Genomic DNA, 18321 nt, shown 5'->3' with positions numbered 1-18321 from the left:
CATTTACTTTCTAGCACTTAATGTTTATCAAGTATTTTCAGTGAGAAGTATATTAAACTATTATTTGAAAGTTTCATCTATAAAATTCAGGAATGTTGCTGCAAAAATGATTGCCTAGAAGAAACAGTGAAAAAACCTCTGGGTATCTCTACTGATTCAATGAAGGCAGCTTTACTTTGACACTTTTTGTATATTTGATCAAAAATTGTGAAAAACCATCAATTTAGGATAAATTTTGAGAAGTAAGCTTATTATGCGGGAGAATATGAACATGTTTAACAACATATGGTAAATTCGGAAGATCACAGTGAATTAATATGTCAAATAATTTCATGCACATAACACATGAAAGAATTCCCTATTATAAAACTTAGTTTTATCCAAAAGTATAACTGCTTTTTGTCTATGTCATTTCAGATCTGGCAAACGAGCTCATATTCCCACTCTTCATGCCTATTCTTAGCAAATCAGTGTGAAGCTTTTTCTTCTGATTCGAATTCCAGGACTGGACTATGCCCGTGTTTGGATTTCCATCCCCATCTGCCTCAGGTACCTCATCGCTCTCATGGTCAAGTGCATCAACCTCTTCATCATAAAGACAGAGTCCTCACTTCCTGAGCCCATGTATTATTTCCTTGCCATGTTGGCAGTCTCTGATATGGCTTTGTCCCTCTCCTCTCTTCCCACCATGCTGAGGATCTTTTTGTTTAAGGCCATGGAAATTTCACTCAATGCCTGCTTTGCTCAAGAATTTTTCATCCATGGATTCACTGTCATGGAATCCTCTGTACTTCTAATTATGTCTTTGGATCGCTTTCTTACCATCCATATCCCCTAAGATATAGCTCTATCCTCACTAACAAGAGAGTTACTAAAATGGGAGTAATCTTAGCCATTAGGAGCATCATTTTAGTACTTCCCTTCCCTTTTACTCTAAGGAGATTAATATATTGCCAAAAGAATCTCTTTTCTCACTCATTCTGTCTTCATCAGGATATCATGAAGCTGGCCTGTTCTGACAACAAGATCAATTTTATCTATGGCTTCTTTGTTGCTCTCTGTACTTTGCTGGATTTGGCACTGATTGTTGTGTCGTATGTGCTGATTTTGAAGACTGAAATCAACATTGCATCTCTGACAGAGAGGCTGAAGGCCCTAAATACCTGCGTCTCCCACATCTGTGCTGTGCTCGTCTTCTATGTTCTTATCCTCACCTTGGCTGCTGTACAACGCTTTGCTAAGCACAAAAGCCCCCTTGTAACAGTCCTTATAGCACATATGTTTTTATTGGTTCCATACCTGATGAACCCCATCATGTACTGTGTAAAGACTAGAAAATCCGTGAGAAGGTCTTGGGGAAGGTGTTTAACATATGTGTGAGATAGAAACTTTAATGTACTGTATAAGCTATAAATTGTCAAACAATAAGTATTTTATGGTATCTGCTATGTGTTCAGGGCCATGGTGCTCATTATCTAGTGAATGGCTGGAGCATGAGTAGATGCTATGGCAGTAGAGAATTTATAATAGAACTGGAAATAAAACTTAAATAGGATATAAGAAATAGAAAAATGTTATAATTTATAGACACTTAAAAGACTTTTTAAGAAGAGATGAAATAAATCTCATACATGATGAAATAGTTAGATCAGAGTCATCCCGAAAGAATGGGGAAAATATGAGAATACAGATAACATTATTCTATTAGCATTTACTAAGTTTTTCTCTGCAATGTTTAATCTCTATACTATCAAGCAAAGGCAAAATAGTGAGCACATGGCAGCTATGTAAGGTGTTGGTCTGGTAGGAATAGAACATATAATTTGTCAAATATTGAGTGACAGCTTTGAATAAAATGAATGAACCAGGTATTGGAGTATCAGGAAGTATCAGAAATCAATTGATTCTGTAATCAGACACCTAATATGATAAATCAAATTTTAAGGGCCACAAGCAAGATGGATTGAACTTGGGAGAAATGAGGAAACTGTCAACAGGGGACAGTGAAATAATCATGCTGTGAAGCTTTGACTTTGAGGATGGGGAGAAAGAGAACAAAAACATTTAGTCTTTGTTGATATAAAATAAATATGTAATTTATAGGAAATACACGAGTTCCATTAGATGATTAAGAAATGATTTTTTTTTTTTTTGTTTCCAGGGATTGAACTCAGGACCTTGTGCTTGCAAAGAAAGAGCCAGAACCACGGAGCTAAATCCCCGGCCCCACTAAGAAATGATTTTAAACTCTGATTTTACTGCTTCATATTTTCTATATAGTGTTTCCCTGTGCCTTTAAAACAAAATGCAGCTCCTCTAATGTGTTTTTTTAAAATTAGATTATTTTTTATTAGTACATGTTTGCAGTAAATTAAGTTTACATTCATATTGAGGAATAGGTACATGTACATAATACAGTTCATTTCTTTTTTTCTTTTAATCCCCTTCCCCTTCCCTCCCCCCTTGTCTAAGTCTCTTTTTCCTATTTTCATTTTTATTGATATTAATAATCTTAGCTCATGTTCATGACATATACTATTTACATTCATTGAGGTTATTAGGTTTCTGTACATGGCATATCTGGGTGTGGTGGCACATGCTTGGATGTAGATGTGGAAGTAAATATGTCTTTTAAACAAGATCTGGCCATTAAACAATGAAAATCCAAACTTACTAAAATATATTTCTAATGTGATTTTCACCTATTGGTTTTCATCACTGCTGTCTTGTTTATATTTAGAACTTCTCCACGGTTCTCAATCATCCTGCACATTGAGACAAACAATTTGAGTTTTCTAAATTGCAAATTCAACACACTTAAAATCCTTTAACAACTCTATTTGATAGCAAATTATAACTGCGAGGCTCTGGACATGCACAAAAGCTTTTCATCATTTAACATTTGCTTTTCTCTCCTGCTTCTCCTGTCAACATTCTCTGTCTAACACTTTAACTGAGCAATATGAATCCAATTTGCTGTTACCTTATGTCAGGTAAGAGGCCGAAGACCAAGACCAGACCAGGTCACAAGAAGCCTTTATTAGGGGAATAGATCTGCTGGGCTGTCTCTGGACAAAGGAGAGACAAAAGCAATATGGCTGGGGCAGGGAGAGTCTTTTATAGAGACTGGGGTGGGGTTTGTAGGGGTTGAGGTGGGGTTGAGTGAGGTAGTGACTAGGGAATGGAGGAGCCGGTGATGTCACTAGGTGGTAGGAGGTGAGCGAGTATTAGGTTACTTTCTAGGTGGGAATAGGGGCATGCTGGGAAGAAGGGTTTATTCTTTGGTGGGAGCAACCATCTTGGCATAATGTCACACAGGGGAGGGGGCAAGGCACCCTAGGAAGAGGGCAGCCACTATACATAATAGCTGCTGAGGTAGTGGGAGACCTATCACTCAGGATGTCTTCAACTGGTGTAATCTTGCCCTAAAGCATCAGTCACAACATCATCAGACCATTGAGGTTTTAGCTGTGACCAGAGGTGAAAATGGAACTATGTCTCACATGCCATAGTTAGCCTGTAGGCAGGAGAATCAGGCCTAATCATAATTTAATTGTGAAACGATTTTTGCCCAAAATTATGTAGACTTGCCCCCAACGTATCTCCTTTTATTTTTCTTTTATGTAAGTGCGCTTTTAGGGAAAAGCGAGCATGCCCAACAATGGCTTGTCCCTATGTATTGAGGACCTATAGTGTGTTTAACTGTCTTGGTTGTCCATAATAAGCTCTTTTTCAAAGAGCTATACCCATCTTTGGTTAGAGGAGAAGAGGTACAGGTTTCACCCAACTGCTTTGAGCTGAGAAGGGTGGATGCAGGGAAGACCATAGCCAGGGGTCCCTTCTAGGGAGCTAATTTAATGGGTCTTATATGAAAACCATGTTGGAAATTAGCAATAAAAACCCTTTTTATAAGGTATATCTGGTGGATATTGGTAAAGAAATGTTTAGCACATTTGTTGTTGATACTATCTGTATGATCACTTGGAGTTTGGCAGTCTATAGGCAAGAACAAGCAAAAAAAAATTTTTTTAAGAGATTACAGCATGCAGAGTCAAGGTGTAAACCCTAAAAATAAAAAGGGTAATTTGGGGAAAGAAGTTTGAAATTGTTTTTAAGGGACTAAAATAGTGAAGGTAACTTGTTGACTCATAGACCCTCTACTAAATGGAGATTATCTATGTCAGAGTTTTTTCATAATTTTTCTTAATTTTGAGTGTAAAAAGATTAAAAATTAAATAATAAACAATTTTAGCTAAAAACCTTAAAAACTCTTGTTGAACTCATATAAATTTTATCTTGATATTTTTCTACTGGGTGTTTATGACCAAGTTACAGTGAGACCTATATTAAATAAAATTAACCTCTTGTTATCTAACAAGGTTAATTATCTCCTCAGCCATTATCTTGGAACCATGAATAGAGCCTCTTAGCTCCTCTGTCAGTGTCAGCCATCAGGATATGTTATGGCCTTGCTTGACCATGTTACTTTCTGTGAAAGCATGGAAGATTTTCTTCCTCCAGGTAGCATTCCTTTGGCACACTTTTTTGTTTAATCTTACTGTTTTGGTGTCAAGCAATCTTCTTGCTCAGGAGGTTGGGTGATTTACCAAAGACGTAGGATCTTGTGGGGCAGGTTCCCTCATGTCCTGGATCTTCTTGCTGTTTTTGACCTTGGAGGACCAGGGCCAAAATATTGACTGTCTTCTTGGCCCAGTTACCTTTGTAGTTCTGGTTTCCAAACTTTAGTTGTTGAACACCCAGAAGAGAAGATCAATAGCATTAGCATTCTAATAGGAGTAGTAAACTTAACTATTAAAATTTTACTTGGATATTAAGCATTTTGGAACAAAAATATAGTTAGGAGACTAATTATTGCCAAGCATGGTTGTTCTACTGGTTGAATCTCTATAGAATGTTGACAGAAAAAGGTTTTAAATCAAGGACTACACATAATATTTTAGCATGACAATCATGATGATATTATTTTTGTAAAACACTTAAATGTGTATCTTAGTATAAAATAGACATTGTTAAATGCTCTCACTCCCCCCTCCCCCCCCATAAAAACTCACATTTTTTAAGGCTCTTACCTAAGTAGCTATCTTTTGACAAGATGCCATCTAAGGAAAATATATTGGCCTACAAATGTACCTGTTATCATAAGTGGCTGGAGTGTAAGAGAAAGGCAAATATCTTAATCAAAAGGAGGTTATTACCATAAACAATACGTTGGAGGACCCATACAATTAGAGGGCACAAATACATTTTGTACACCAGACAAGTAGCAGTAATAAGTATCACAATTATGTTCTTCAATAGTTTTATACCAAAAGCATTTTCTAATATCACCTTTTTGTTTATCCCACAGAAATTAATCTTAAAATGACCAATGCAAACATATCACAATAACATATTTAGAACTTAACCAATGTAAACATTTTATACAATATATTTAGAGATTAACCCTTTGATGACAACCAATGTAACCAATTTATAATATTGAGACAGTGGTTGTTGGGGTGTGTCTCTCATAAGGTTATGAAAATTATTTGGAGTCACATTAGTGAATAAAGACCAGAATAATTATTCCCTGGGGAGTGGCTCCTTTATTCACCAGGGGGAGTCCCATTCAGCAATCTCCCCAAACCTAAGGGTCTCTATTTATTTACTTTGACAGACAAATTTGTTTATTTTTATAACTTGGAAAAACCAAATTGTGACAATTATTATGTTATTTGTATCCAGTAAAAATTGTTTGATTTATTGCAAGTAAGTGTCAATACACATTATTTTTGAAAAATCTTGATGTCACTTTGAACAGCTAGCAACCTTGGGGAAGAAGGTTCTACCAGCCTGACCCATGGTTGCATGTTCCGGGAGGGCACTCACAGCTTTCATTATTATCTGTCAGCACACAAGCAAAATATCTCCCCCAAGGTATTAAGGCAGTGGGGCCTTCCCATTTACCTGTTTGGACATCTTTCCAAAGGACTTGTGATTTCTGGGTCTTAGCTATGGCATCTGTAGGCCAATGGAGCATAGGAGGCAGTGTGTGAAACGTGCTGCAGGATTTTAAAAATTTAGTACACAAACAGATCTAAACAAGCTTGTAGAAGCAGCTGATTTTCCCCTTTTGATTGTTTAAGCAATTGATGTTTGAGAGTGGCATAGTCTCTTTCTACTATGGCTTGTCCTTGTGGATTATATGGGATACCGGTACTATGCTTAACATGCCAAATAAGAAAGAATTTTTGGATACATTTATTAACATACGATGGGCCATTGTCTATTTTAATATTTTTGGGTACTTCCATAGCAGCAAAGGCAGACAAGCAGTGTTGTTGAACATGGTGCCCTTTCTTACCAGAGTGATATGTGGCATGTATCATATGTGAAAATGTATCTGTAGAAGCATACAAATTGAGACTTTCCAAAAGAGGGGCCATGCATCACATCCATCTGCCAAATCATGTTACTGGCTAGGCCTTGAGGGTTCCCTCTGGGGGAATTGGCCATGGAATCTGCTGGCAACTAGGACAGACCATAACTATCTGTTGTGTCTGAGCTTGAGATAGTTGAAAATCATGTAGTGCCTTGGAGTTCTGATGGAAATAGCTATGTGATTCCTTAGCCTGATCAAAAGCAGTAAGAAATCCTATAAGCCAATCTGCTTGCGCATTGCCATATTAAAGTGGTCTGGGAAGACTGTTATGTGATTGAATATGTCCAGTATAAAAGGTAACAGTTCTCTGATGTATGGCCTTTTGTAATCTTAAAAACAAGTTTAATAATTTAGGTTCTAAGGTAGAGTGGACCATAGTTCCTTCCAGTCTTTGAGTCAAATAAACTGCATAAGAGCAATCACTCAAAATATTAAGACGTTGGGAAGGAAAGCTTTTAATCACAAATAAACTGACTAGCAACTCGGACCTCTGAGCAGAGGACCAGGTGTAGGCAATAAACAGCTAAAGGAAGAACTCCAAATTGCTGGTTGGCCTTTAGAGGAGCCATCAGTGAAGTAAGTTGAGGCACCCTGCAATGAATGAAATTGAGTAACCTTGGGGAGAATAAATTCATGTTGTGCAAAAAACTGAAGCAGAGGATCACTAGGATAATGATTATCTATTTGTCCTATGAAATCTGCAAAGGCTACTTGCCAATATAAAGCAGTTTGTAGCAGCATCTGCATTTGAGCCTTATCAACTAGGATAAAGGTGAAATAAGGATCAGGAATAAATAATCGTCAGGTACGAATTACATCCCAAGGAAACTACTTTTGCAATTTGCTCTAGATATAATTATTGAGATTTCACTAACCGGTTGGATAAAAACAACCATTCCATGGGAAAGACCTGTTTCTCATATCACTGTCCTATTAAACCTATAGGTGAATGGGACTGTTAAGCACAAACAAATGATCTGGATGGTTAGAGTTTACATGAAAAACTTGATAGTTATGTATGCTTTGTTCTATTTATTGGAACTCGTTTTGTGCCTCTGAAATTAATTTTTTTCTTTGGTACTGGGAATCGAACTCGGGTCCTTGCACTTGAAATTAATTTTTGAGGGGAAATAAGATCAGAATCTCCCTGTAATATTTTATACAAATTCTATAATTGAAAAGTTGCTATCCCTACTTTAGGCCTAATCCAGTAAAAGGCAAATTGAGGTCTGTCAGTCACCCACAAAGGAATGTTGAAGAAGCACTCTTTTAAATTTATAACTATAAGTGGCCACTTCTGGGGAATTGCTACTGGGTTTGGTAAACGAGGTTGCAGTGCCCTAATTGCCTGTAAGTCCTGAAGCAAATGCTCTTTGCTTGACCTTTTAGGAATAACAAATATGGGTGTGTTCCAAGGGCTCAGGATGGTTCTAAATGCCCTTTGTTAAGTTGTTCTAGTATAAATTGCTCTAAAATGGTGAGTTTGTCCTGTGTTAGGGGCCATTTATCAACCTTAATGGGGTCATTTGATTTCCATTGTAAAGGCAAAGGTGCTTTGGTTGGAGAAACTTCTTCAATAGCCCCAACTAAAAATTGTGGTTGTGTATGGAAACACTATTCCCCAAGCCATAGGAATCCAAATCTGAGTTCCACTTCTCATGCCATCCTGCCAGTTCCACATTCAGCAGCCACCAAGTCCTGATCGCCCCTAGGGCACAGCTGTAGATTGGTTTCTATGCAGTGCAGAATTGGGTGAATGAGGGAAAGCTCAAGAAAAGAGAGTTTTGACCTGAACAGTGACTGAGAAGGATGAAATGGTCTTGGGAACATAAATAGTGATAGAGGTAACAGTATCCTAATTAAGCTTGATAATTGGGTTGAAGATATACAAACAGCATAAAATAAATTATTTGCTCTAGGCATACCTCAGGACTTAGAGTCAAAGAAAGTACTTGTGGTTATAAAATGAACCTCAATTTTTTCACAGTCCTAACACGTGGCTGATTTATATTATGGGGCCTGATCTGTAGATGTTCTAGGGAGGGTATGCTCACTGAGGCCTCCTAGTGTTCTCTCATGCCGTTTTGTGTTCATGGCTTGTCTCCTTTACAGGAATGTTGACTCCAAACTACATCAATTTCTTTATCTAGGAGGAAAAGTCTCCTAGTATCTTGCATTCAGCTCTCAATAAATATAGGTTCACAGAGAGTAGAAGAATCTTTCTGTCTTCATTGTTCTTGTTTTCCCAGTCCAGTTCACCCACCATACTGATTAAAAGACTTCATTTATTAGTCTATTTGGGCATGGGACATACATTAAGGTCTCAGATTGGACACTTGATTCTGTCTGAGTACGCTGCCGCTCCAATCTCTTCAGTGTCAGAACAGCTGAAGAAACATACACTAACTCAGAAATTCCAGCCCCAGATATGAGTCCCTGCCCTTCCCCTAGGATAAGACCTCTGAAAATAAAAGGGAAACCAGCTTTAGTTTTACTGACTTGTGCACATTCTAAAACACTGAAAAGAGAAAAAGGAAAGGGAAAATCACATTTGCCAATTTAAAGATAACTGCCATTGGTGTAAACAGAATCAACTTTGCTGAATGTTCTAGAAAATATTACCAACTTAATATATATTGACCAAATCACTGAATAGTGGAAAACATTTTATCTTCTGCTTACTCAACCCTTGATAACCAAAAACAAAGTATTTAAGGTAACTTTTAATCTGCTTTTAGAAATGTAGCACCCAGAACTGTCTGTGACAGTTGGAAAACAGTCAATCTGTATTTGTAGGAAGGAAAGAGAAATAAAGGAAGGAAAGGAGGAGGAAGAAAAGGAAGAGTAAGGACCTATTATTATGATAAGCAGGTTCAAAATATTTACTACACAACGGGTCTTCTTTAAATTATGTATTTTTCTTTGTTAACTTTTAAAAATAGCTCAAATGATAGAAGTAGAAACTAATTCCAACCCTGTCTGATCTGGCTCCAGTGATTCAGTATTTCTACTGCTGTTAGTAGCCTGATCAGAGAATATATGTCTTAAAGTTAGACAAACCTGGGCTCAAGTTCCACTATGGCCAGTCACTGACCATGTGAGCCTGTGCTTTCCATCCAGATTATATTTGTGTTGAAGGGACAGTAAAGTACAAAATAACCAGCATGAGCTCTAATGCCAAATCCTCCAGTTGAACTAGATAACTAGTTCTGCCATTTTATTAGCTGTGTGTCTGAGACAAGTTCATTTTCATATCTGGGTCTTAATCTCCTCAGATGTGAACTAGAGATTGGTAATAGTCTCTTTCTGATGAGATTTTGGAATAACACATATAAAGTACAGAGTATAGAACTTGGAACATGGTTATTCAACAAGCATTAAGATTATTATAAATTTTTCAAGAAGGTAAGATTTTGAAGAGCAGGACTTGGTTTACAGGTATATCCTCAGTGGAAGTTTAAGGTATAGTTGGTGCTCAGTAACCACCTGATGAATAAAGTAAGAATACATAAGGTCAGGGATTTAGCACAGTGGTTTCGCTGCCTGCCTTGCAAGCAGAAGGTCCTGAGTTCAATCCCCGGTACAAAAAAAAAAAAAAAAGAAAAAAGAATACATATTCACACAGGCTGTTGCAGGGAAATTACATTGTGTGAACATGGAAAATGTCTGATATAGAACAGCCACTCAACATATGTCCTTTGCATTCTTGTTTCCCTGATCCCTTTCACAGAACAATCCCTGTGTCTCTTGCTTTTCAAGTACTATTTTTTCTTTGTAAAAATACTTTGATCTTAAGAAAATCTGATATACTAACCAAAATATACTAAACAAAATCTGATACCTAACCAAATGGCATTTTTACTGTTATTCTCTGGCCTACTTACCCTCTAGATGGAGGAAAATTGATGTTGGTTTTCACAGCCTAGAGGGATCACTCTTTCTAGCACCCACGAATAAAGCACTTTTCTGTTGAGACTTTTAGCACTATGGCCTGTGGAATAGCACTGCCCAGGTGGGGCTCTGGACAGCATAGGAAATAGAACAGGTATAGTGCTGATTATGTCACCAAGTTATTATTTATGCATGAATAGTAGTAAGGCTTTTCAGAATCATAAATTTCAATTTCAGAAATACAAGATCTCCCTGGCTTTGTGGAGATCATAAGCATTGCATTTTCTCCATAGGAGCCAATAAGCAACCCCCCACCCAAACAAAACCAAAATTTTCTCCATTCAATGATTCCACAAAAGCAAACACAATAAAATGAAAATAAAACAAAATCAATAATAACCCTTCCTGTCACTCCTCTTTTCTGAATTCTTCTCAGAAATTATCTTTCATTAAAGGAGTGTTAGAATAGCAAACTCTTAGAGTTAGAAGAAATTTAGCTATCAGAGGGGGCAGAGTATGTTCAGACTGTTGGGTTAAGGTCAGGATGACTTTGGGCTGGGGGCTTCAGAGTATCCAAGTCTTTCCTTTGTTGAACAACCATCTTCCAGTAAGATTCCTGAGGGACATAGATCTAGCCTTGGCACCCTCAGGCAGGACCAGTATGCCAACTTGAGAATCGGCCTTGTAGAAGCAAGAATGAGATAAGACTGGGCAAAGCCAATGAAGCCAAAAAGATAGAGAAATAACTGGAGCTTCTCTGAAGAAAAGCCCCAGAGTTCTCTCCACTCAGCATCAGATAGAGAAGAAACAGAGAGACTCTGTATGTGTTAAATTGTGGTAGCCATTATTATCACTACATAAAATTCAGTAGTCACTTCTGCATCATCCATGACAAATCATTATCTAATTTCTGTTTGAGTACCCATGGGACAATGTATTCATTACCTCACAAAGGACCCTATTCTATTACTGGATGGCTACAGGAAATTAATTTTCTTTATTTGAAATGGATCTCTCATTCCTGCCTCTTCCCCTGGAGAAAGACAAAAACCAGCATGTCTCTTCTATACGATGGTGCCTCGTGTATATGAAGATAGCTGTCATGTTCTCCCAAATCTTTACCAGCACCAACATCTCTAGTATTCTTGACTATTATATTGGAATTGATTTCTGGGCTCTTCACCACCCAGATTGCTATCTATCATCCCAAATAGGTAATGCAAAAATCATTGGTTGTCGTTGCATTGTCACATGAAGATATCTCTCTGAGACATCTTACACTGGATCTTTCATCACAAGTACTAACTCATCATGGGAAGGAAAACATGCTCAGTGTAAAATGATTTATTAATACAAATACATACCTAAACTTTCCAACAAATGTTTATTGGGCACCTTATAGTGTCAGGCACCTTGTTACATGTTTGAGACAGAGATGAAGACAGACACTGGCTTGAACCCCAGGGATCTCCCTGATTAGATGACAGATACATGGGCAGTTTTACACCAAGAATGAATGTGCCGAGAGGGGAAAAGAGAAGGGAGCCAGGGTTCCTCTTCACTCACTCTCTATGCTCCATGCTCCATTGACTCAGGCATTTCGCCCATAGCAGCCAGAGTAACATTTTTTAAAAGTGCAAATAAGGTCATGTCATTTCCCTGTTAAAAATTCCCAGGGACTTAGGTTTTTAAGGCATATTGAGTGAAAACAGTAAGGTGCAGAATGACATCGAGACTAGCATACCATCTATGTAATAGCAAACAAATAATACATTTCAGATTATCATGTGGGAGACAGATATAAGAGAGGAATGGAAAGGGAGAGAGAAAGAGAAAGGGAGATAGAAATATAAAATAGATACTTTTTTAAAAACCTCAATTGCTTTGCAATGTAGTTAGAATGAAATTAAGCATGTTACTCTCACCTGTGAGGCTACAAATGTGCCTCTACTACTCTAACCTTTTCTATTCTCCCCCTCATTATGCGCCAGCCACAAGGGCTCTAACTTTACTCAAACATAAAAAAAGGCTTTTCTGTCATAGAGACTTCATCCTAGCTATTCCTCTGTAGGGAATCCTCCTGTCACTGACCTTCATAGGACTTCCTCATTTTGACATTCGGCATTCAGCACAGAGATTACTTCTTCCAGGAACCCTTCCTTGCCACCGTAACTAAAGTACCTGTCAGGTGATTATTATAGTGCCTGATTTTAAATTTTGTTTAGCATTTTTATACATTACCCTCCAATACCCATTGTACTTATTTTCTTTATTCCTCTTTAGAATGTAAACTCCATGAACATAGAATTCTCTTCTGTCTCATTTACCAGTGGTTAGAACACTGCCCCACACATCATAGGTGTTGAATAAGTAATTTTCAAATGATTTAATCAATGGTTGATGACCCAGTACATACCATGGCACCTGACACCTAGATATTTGTTGAAGGAAGGAGCAAAGTGGGACAGAAGAAAGAACAGCTAACATTCACAGAGTCTGTGGAAAGAATAAAGGGACAGCAAAATCACACTTTCCATTAGCATGGCTTTGTGGTGTGTGGGCCCTGCCTGCCACTCAATTGCTATTCATTTTATCTTACATATGTGGAAATGATTTTCTCATAAAGTCTCCTAACCTGCTCTGTGTCATCTTCACATTGTTTAGGGATGGACAATCTAAGACTTAACCTTAGGGTTTCATCCATTTTATATTTTAGCTCCACCTGTGGCCCAGAGATTACAGACTTTATGCATGTTGATGGCTGCCCAGAGGCTGGGTGTGGGCTGCCTCAATAATCTCCAAACTCGGGATAGTCTGACTTTTGAAGTTGCAAAAGCTATAGGGATTGGGCTGGGGATTTAGCTCAGTGGTTTCACTGCCTGCTGCACAAGCGCAAGGACCCGAGTTAGATCCCTGGTACAAAAAAAAAAGCTATAGGTATTGAGTAAAAATGATGCTTCTAATTTTGAATTTTGATCTTTTGCTGGGTAATGATGTGTGGTATGTTACTATCTCAAGATGCTGAGAAGCAGCAATGAGAAGATTCCAACCAGCCCCACAATCATGAAGGCAAACAACTGATATTCTCAGTGTACAGTATGGCTAAGCTATGATGCTTGGGTGTATCCAGCATGCTTTGGCTTAGGATATTTTCAACTCCATGTTAAGACAAGAAGCATCTGTGCTTTATGCCACCTGCCTGTATATTTTCCTTCCAGTTATCTTCATGCATAATGATGGGAACAACCTCCAATGCATCCCCAGTCACCATGTTCTCCACCATTGAACTGTCTTTAAGAAGGCAGTTCTTAAAACTTTGGGCAAAGTGGGCCGGCTGGGGATTTAGCTCAGTGGTCCTGCCATCTGCCTTGCAAGCACAAGGTCTCAAGTGTGATCCCCAGTACCAAAAAAAAAAAAAACTTGGGGGGAAGAGGAACATAGATTTGTTTTCACTTTAAAAGTAATACTAAATATTACCATTGCAGTATTCATCTTTGAATAGTAAGTGCTATGAAATAGTCCACCTTTCATAAATAATATAGGATTCTTTGAATAAACATGAAACATGAAAATGTTATTTTTTTGGAAAATGTTATTATTTTAAAATGGAAATCTCCATCCTTTACTATTGAAAACTAGAAGCCTGATTTTTAGAACACTGAAAAATATAAGCTCATTTTATAAGATAGTAATCTTCTATGTTGTTTCTCTGAATATTAATTTAACATTAGAAATACACCTGTGGAGGGCCGGGGTTTAGCTCAGCGGTTCTGCCACCTGCCTCGCAAGCACAAGGTCCCAAGTTCGATCCCTGGTACCAAAAAAAAGAAGAAGTACACCTGTGCAAAGAGTGCATCTTTACAGAAGCTTGTGTTTATGTTGCTGAAGCACAGCATATATACTCAAAAGGAAAAGATCTTTAGATTGAGTATAAATTTCAATATCATCTGCTTCTTTTTATTAAGATAAATCTGTTAGCCTGCTAACCACTGCTCACTGTTTCAACATGTGCTTCAATCTGGCTTAGTCAACAGCAATACCAAATGAGCATATTGAACAGAATGGAGAGCTCTCACTCTGTTGAATCAATCTAGGAGGACTCACATGACCTCCCCATCCCCATCCTCGCAGCTCACATGGTCCATTCTCCTCCTTGCCTCTGTGGCCCAAGCTTGTAGCTCTTCATTCACCATCTCAAATGTACCCTGCCCCTCTCCTTCCCAGAATCCCAGTATGGCAGACATAGTCTGACTGGCAGACATAGTCTCTTCTGTCTTTGCCTGGCACATCCTTTAGGTACCAGCTTAGACAAAACTTCTTTAGGGGAGAATGTGCTCACTCCTCTGCTATACTCCCATAGCATTTATCCTCCTCCTATATTTACTCACATCCCAAAGCGACTTGACGTTGGTCTCCACCTCTAGCCTGTCAGCACATGATGGTAGAGACTTCATATTACCATACTAGTGCATTCTTGGCACATAGTAAGCACCCAGTAAATAGGCTCAATGCATATGCAAGTGAAGAAGCAAATGAATCAGTGAATGTCCTCCAGCAATTTGCATATAAATTAGAATTTTCTCAAGGTCATTTACAGAAGAAACCAGTACTTCCATTTTATTCTGTCTTAAGCCAAATTTAATTTTTACTCATATTTACTAATTTCTCATGACAGCTAAGAGAAGGATCTAGAATTCCACAGTTCTCAGATCAGCTTCTTGATTTTGGTAAAATTAGCAGTTCTTGGCCAGATGGTGTGTACTGTGGTATTTTCCAGAGAGGCTCTGGTCTAGAGCCTGTTTCTCTAACACTCTCTATGATTTTGTAAGTACCTTATTTCCTGTATTAAACCTCTTCTTACTAAAAATAGAGTGGTCTATGTTACTTACAACTAAACCTTACCTGACGCACCCACTACACAATTTGCTATGAACAATGAAATTGGATAATGTAAATGAAGCTTATCTCATGTGACCTAGCACATAATAAGCACTTAATAAATGGGATTTTTTTTTTTGGAGGGGTTTCCCATTGAGCAGCTCCAGGATATGTTTTCTATGAAACAGTTCAGATTTTAGCTTTGATGAGATGGAGACTTGCCCTTTTATCCAGCCCATCAGGAATAAAAAGAACTATGCAGAATAGGAGCCCTTTGAGAGAAAGTGGTTCACCACACTTGTTTTGAATTATATTAATCTGACCTTCAGAGGCTGACCACAAGAATTTCCAAATCATGGTAGTGGTGCCTGTGAGGCAATTATTGCAATGAGAAAGGCAGCCTCATGACAAGGACAAATTTAAGGGCAGCTTTTAAGGTTCAGGTAGAGAAGTTGTTCCCTTATGATTCTGAGCACCAAACACCAACCATCCCTTTTAAGTGCAGCAGATTTGGGCAGCAAGGACAGGAGCAAATGGAGCTCAAGTGGCCTCACCTGGATAACTGCCTGTCTGATTCTGGTAATTGACCTTCAGTAGCAGTTCGGGGTCCCGCCTGTGGAATTCTCAATCTGCAGTGTGGCTCACAGATGTTATCCCTTTGGCCCTGCCCCATTCTAGCTTTGTTAAGTTTCTTTGCCAATTTTAATAGGATTATTGTTTCCTTGCTATTGAATGATATGAGTTTCTTGTATATTTGGATATTAACCTAAGTCCTTATACAATGCCTAGTTTATAAATATTTACTCCCTTTTGTAGGTTGTCTCTTCACTCTGTTGATTGTTTCCTTGGCTGTATAGTGTTTTAGTTTAGTGTAATAAAATCCCATTTGTCCATTTTTATTTTCACTACCTATGCTTTTGAGATCATAGCCAAGAAATCACTATCCAGACCAATCTCATGGTGCTTTCCTGCTTTGTTTTCTTCTAGTAGTTTATAGTTTCAGGTCCTAGGTTTAAGTTTTTGATTCATTTTTGGTCTATTATTGTATAAGGGGTGCAACAGCGTTCTATTTTCACTCTCCTGCATGTGGATATTTAGTTTCCCAATACTGTTTATTTATTCCCATTGGGTATTCATGGCACCTTTGTCAAAAATCAGTTGACTATAGGTTGGTAGGTTTATTTCTGGACTCTCTGTCCTAATCCTTGGTGGATGTGTTGGTTGCTATGCCAGTACCATGTTATTTTGATTACTATAGCTTTGTAACATTTTGAAAGCTGGTCACGTGATGTCTCCAGCTTTGTTCTTTTGGGTCAGGATTGCTTTGGGTATTTGGGTCCTTCTGTGATTCCATCTAAATTTTAGGAAATTTTTTTCTATTTCTGTGAAGAATGACTAGAATTTTAGTAGTAATTGCATTGAATCTACAGGTTGGATCACACAGTATGGACATTTGAACAATATTAATTCTGTGCAAGTTACTTTGAATCTTTTTTTTATGTGGCCAGGTGTGTGGCAAGGACTAGTGAGCAATGCAGCCTTTCCCAGGCTACCTTCACTGTGCACAACAATGTAGCCTGCTCTACTCTAGGCCCAATCCAGAGGCCCACAGACGGTGATTCTGGAAACAATAGTTCAGTCCTATGGAGGCCTCTGCTGCTTCCACTGTGCTCTTACAGCTGTCAACAGAGAGAATAGCATTTGCCATTTTACCTCATATCCTTGGAAACTCACTACTTACCTCCACCCGGATCGACCCTTATCTCCCTATCCAGAGTCTCAACATCCCAACCTCTTTAAAGTGCTTCTTAGCTATTTTGCAGATATGTATGCAAAATACATATGCTATATATATATGCAATATATATTAGGCAATATATATATTATGCAATATATATGTATTATGCAATATATATATACTCTTCTTACTTTGATCTTGATCCTCACCACAGTTCTGAGAGCCATTTGGGGGACAACATAATCATTTTTATTGGAACAGTGAGGAATGCAAAGGGAGGTTAACCTGTTCCCCATGGTCATGGTCACTAAGCTGTACATGCAATTGCTATTCTAGTTTTCCAGATTGTGAAAAGATTTATGGTACTGGGTGAAAGCTACACTCTCTGATTATTGTTGTCATTAACATATAGTGTAATCTTTTAGGACTGGAAAAGTTTGCAGAAATCATCTGTCTTACCTTTAAAAATGGAGAGACAAGGGCATTGAGGAAGAGCTTAGCAGATCATAGTTACGAGGAAAGGCCTAGAACCCGGGGCTCAAGACGCTCAGCTTAGTGCTCTTTGCTCTCCCTCTCCTCACATCACCTCCACATTGGAGCTTTTCTTTGTGAACTCATTCTTGTCTAACAGAAGAAAGTAACTAAGCTTATGAGAAGCAACTCCTGATTTTGAAGCTCTTTAAATCCATGGGGAGAAAATAATTAAATTGAATCAAAGTCACAGTATTTAAAATGCCGATGTACACCAGGGCATTTTCCCTATTTTTCCTGTGTGTTTATGAATAGAATTAATCATGAACACTTTCACTCTAGCAACCCACTAAGCTGGAGTTGCAATGAAACATTTTGTGCAGTGAGAATCTACTGAAATTTTCAAATAGATGCTAGCAGGGTAAAAATACTCAATTGGAATGCATAAAATATTTGTTTTATGAAGTTTATAGATTCAGTCATTCTGTAAGTTCCTGGGGGTACTCAGCCTGACTACCCAGAGACCACAAATGGCATTCAAAGCAGAGCTCTTTTTTTTTTTTTTTTTTTTTTTTTAAAGAGCTTGTTCTATACCTGGGAATTAAAAAGTGTTTGTGAGGGGTCAGTATTCACTGGCTAAAGTGAGCTTTATGACTTTGTTTTCTCATTTAAACTGTTTGACCCTGTCCCTTCAGTGGAAAATAAGCATCTCCCATTGCTCGGAGAACAAGCACATGCTTTTGGACATTTGACAGGAAAGATAGCAGGGAAGATGGCAAACTGAGCTGCTTATTTTGCTGGCTAGGTTTAATATAGTTCTTTCTATATTATGTCATTGAGTTCTTCCCCTGGTTGTGGGGAATAGATGATTTGGGCTTCATTTTACAAATAGGAACAATGT

At 38.0% G+C, this 18321-nt stretch overlaps 1 protein-coding gene across 1 annotated transcript; it reads left to right on the top strand.

Annotated features, from left to right (window-relative positions):
- The first annotated feature begins 265 nt into the window (after nt 1-265).
- LOC101713668 (olfactory receptor 51A7) lies at nt 266-1385 on the top strand. The gene is given in 4 exon segments (XM_013064961.1): nt 266-288; nt 472-827; nt 830-1333; nt 1336-1385. Coding segments are annotated over 4 exon segments (933 nt in total).
- The last annotated feature ends 16936 nt before the right edge of the window (nt 1386-18321 follow it).

Source organism: Heterocephalus glaber, unplaced genomic scaffold (genome assembly GCF_053883595.1).
Source record: "Heterocephalus glaber isolate CG9 unplaced genomic scaffold, H.glaber_assembly_v1.0 deba00001428, whole genome shotgun sequence".
Lineage (NCBI taxonomy): Eukaryota > Metazoa > Chordata > Mammalia > Rodentia > Bathyergidae > Heterocephalus > Heterocephalus glaber.
This window is presented reverse-complemented; position numbering and strand designations above follow the sequence as displayed.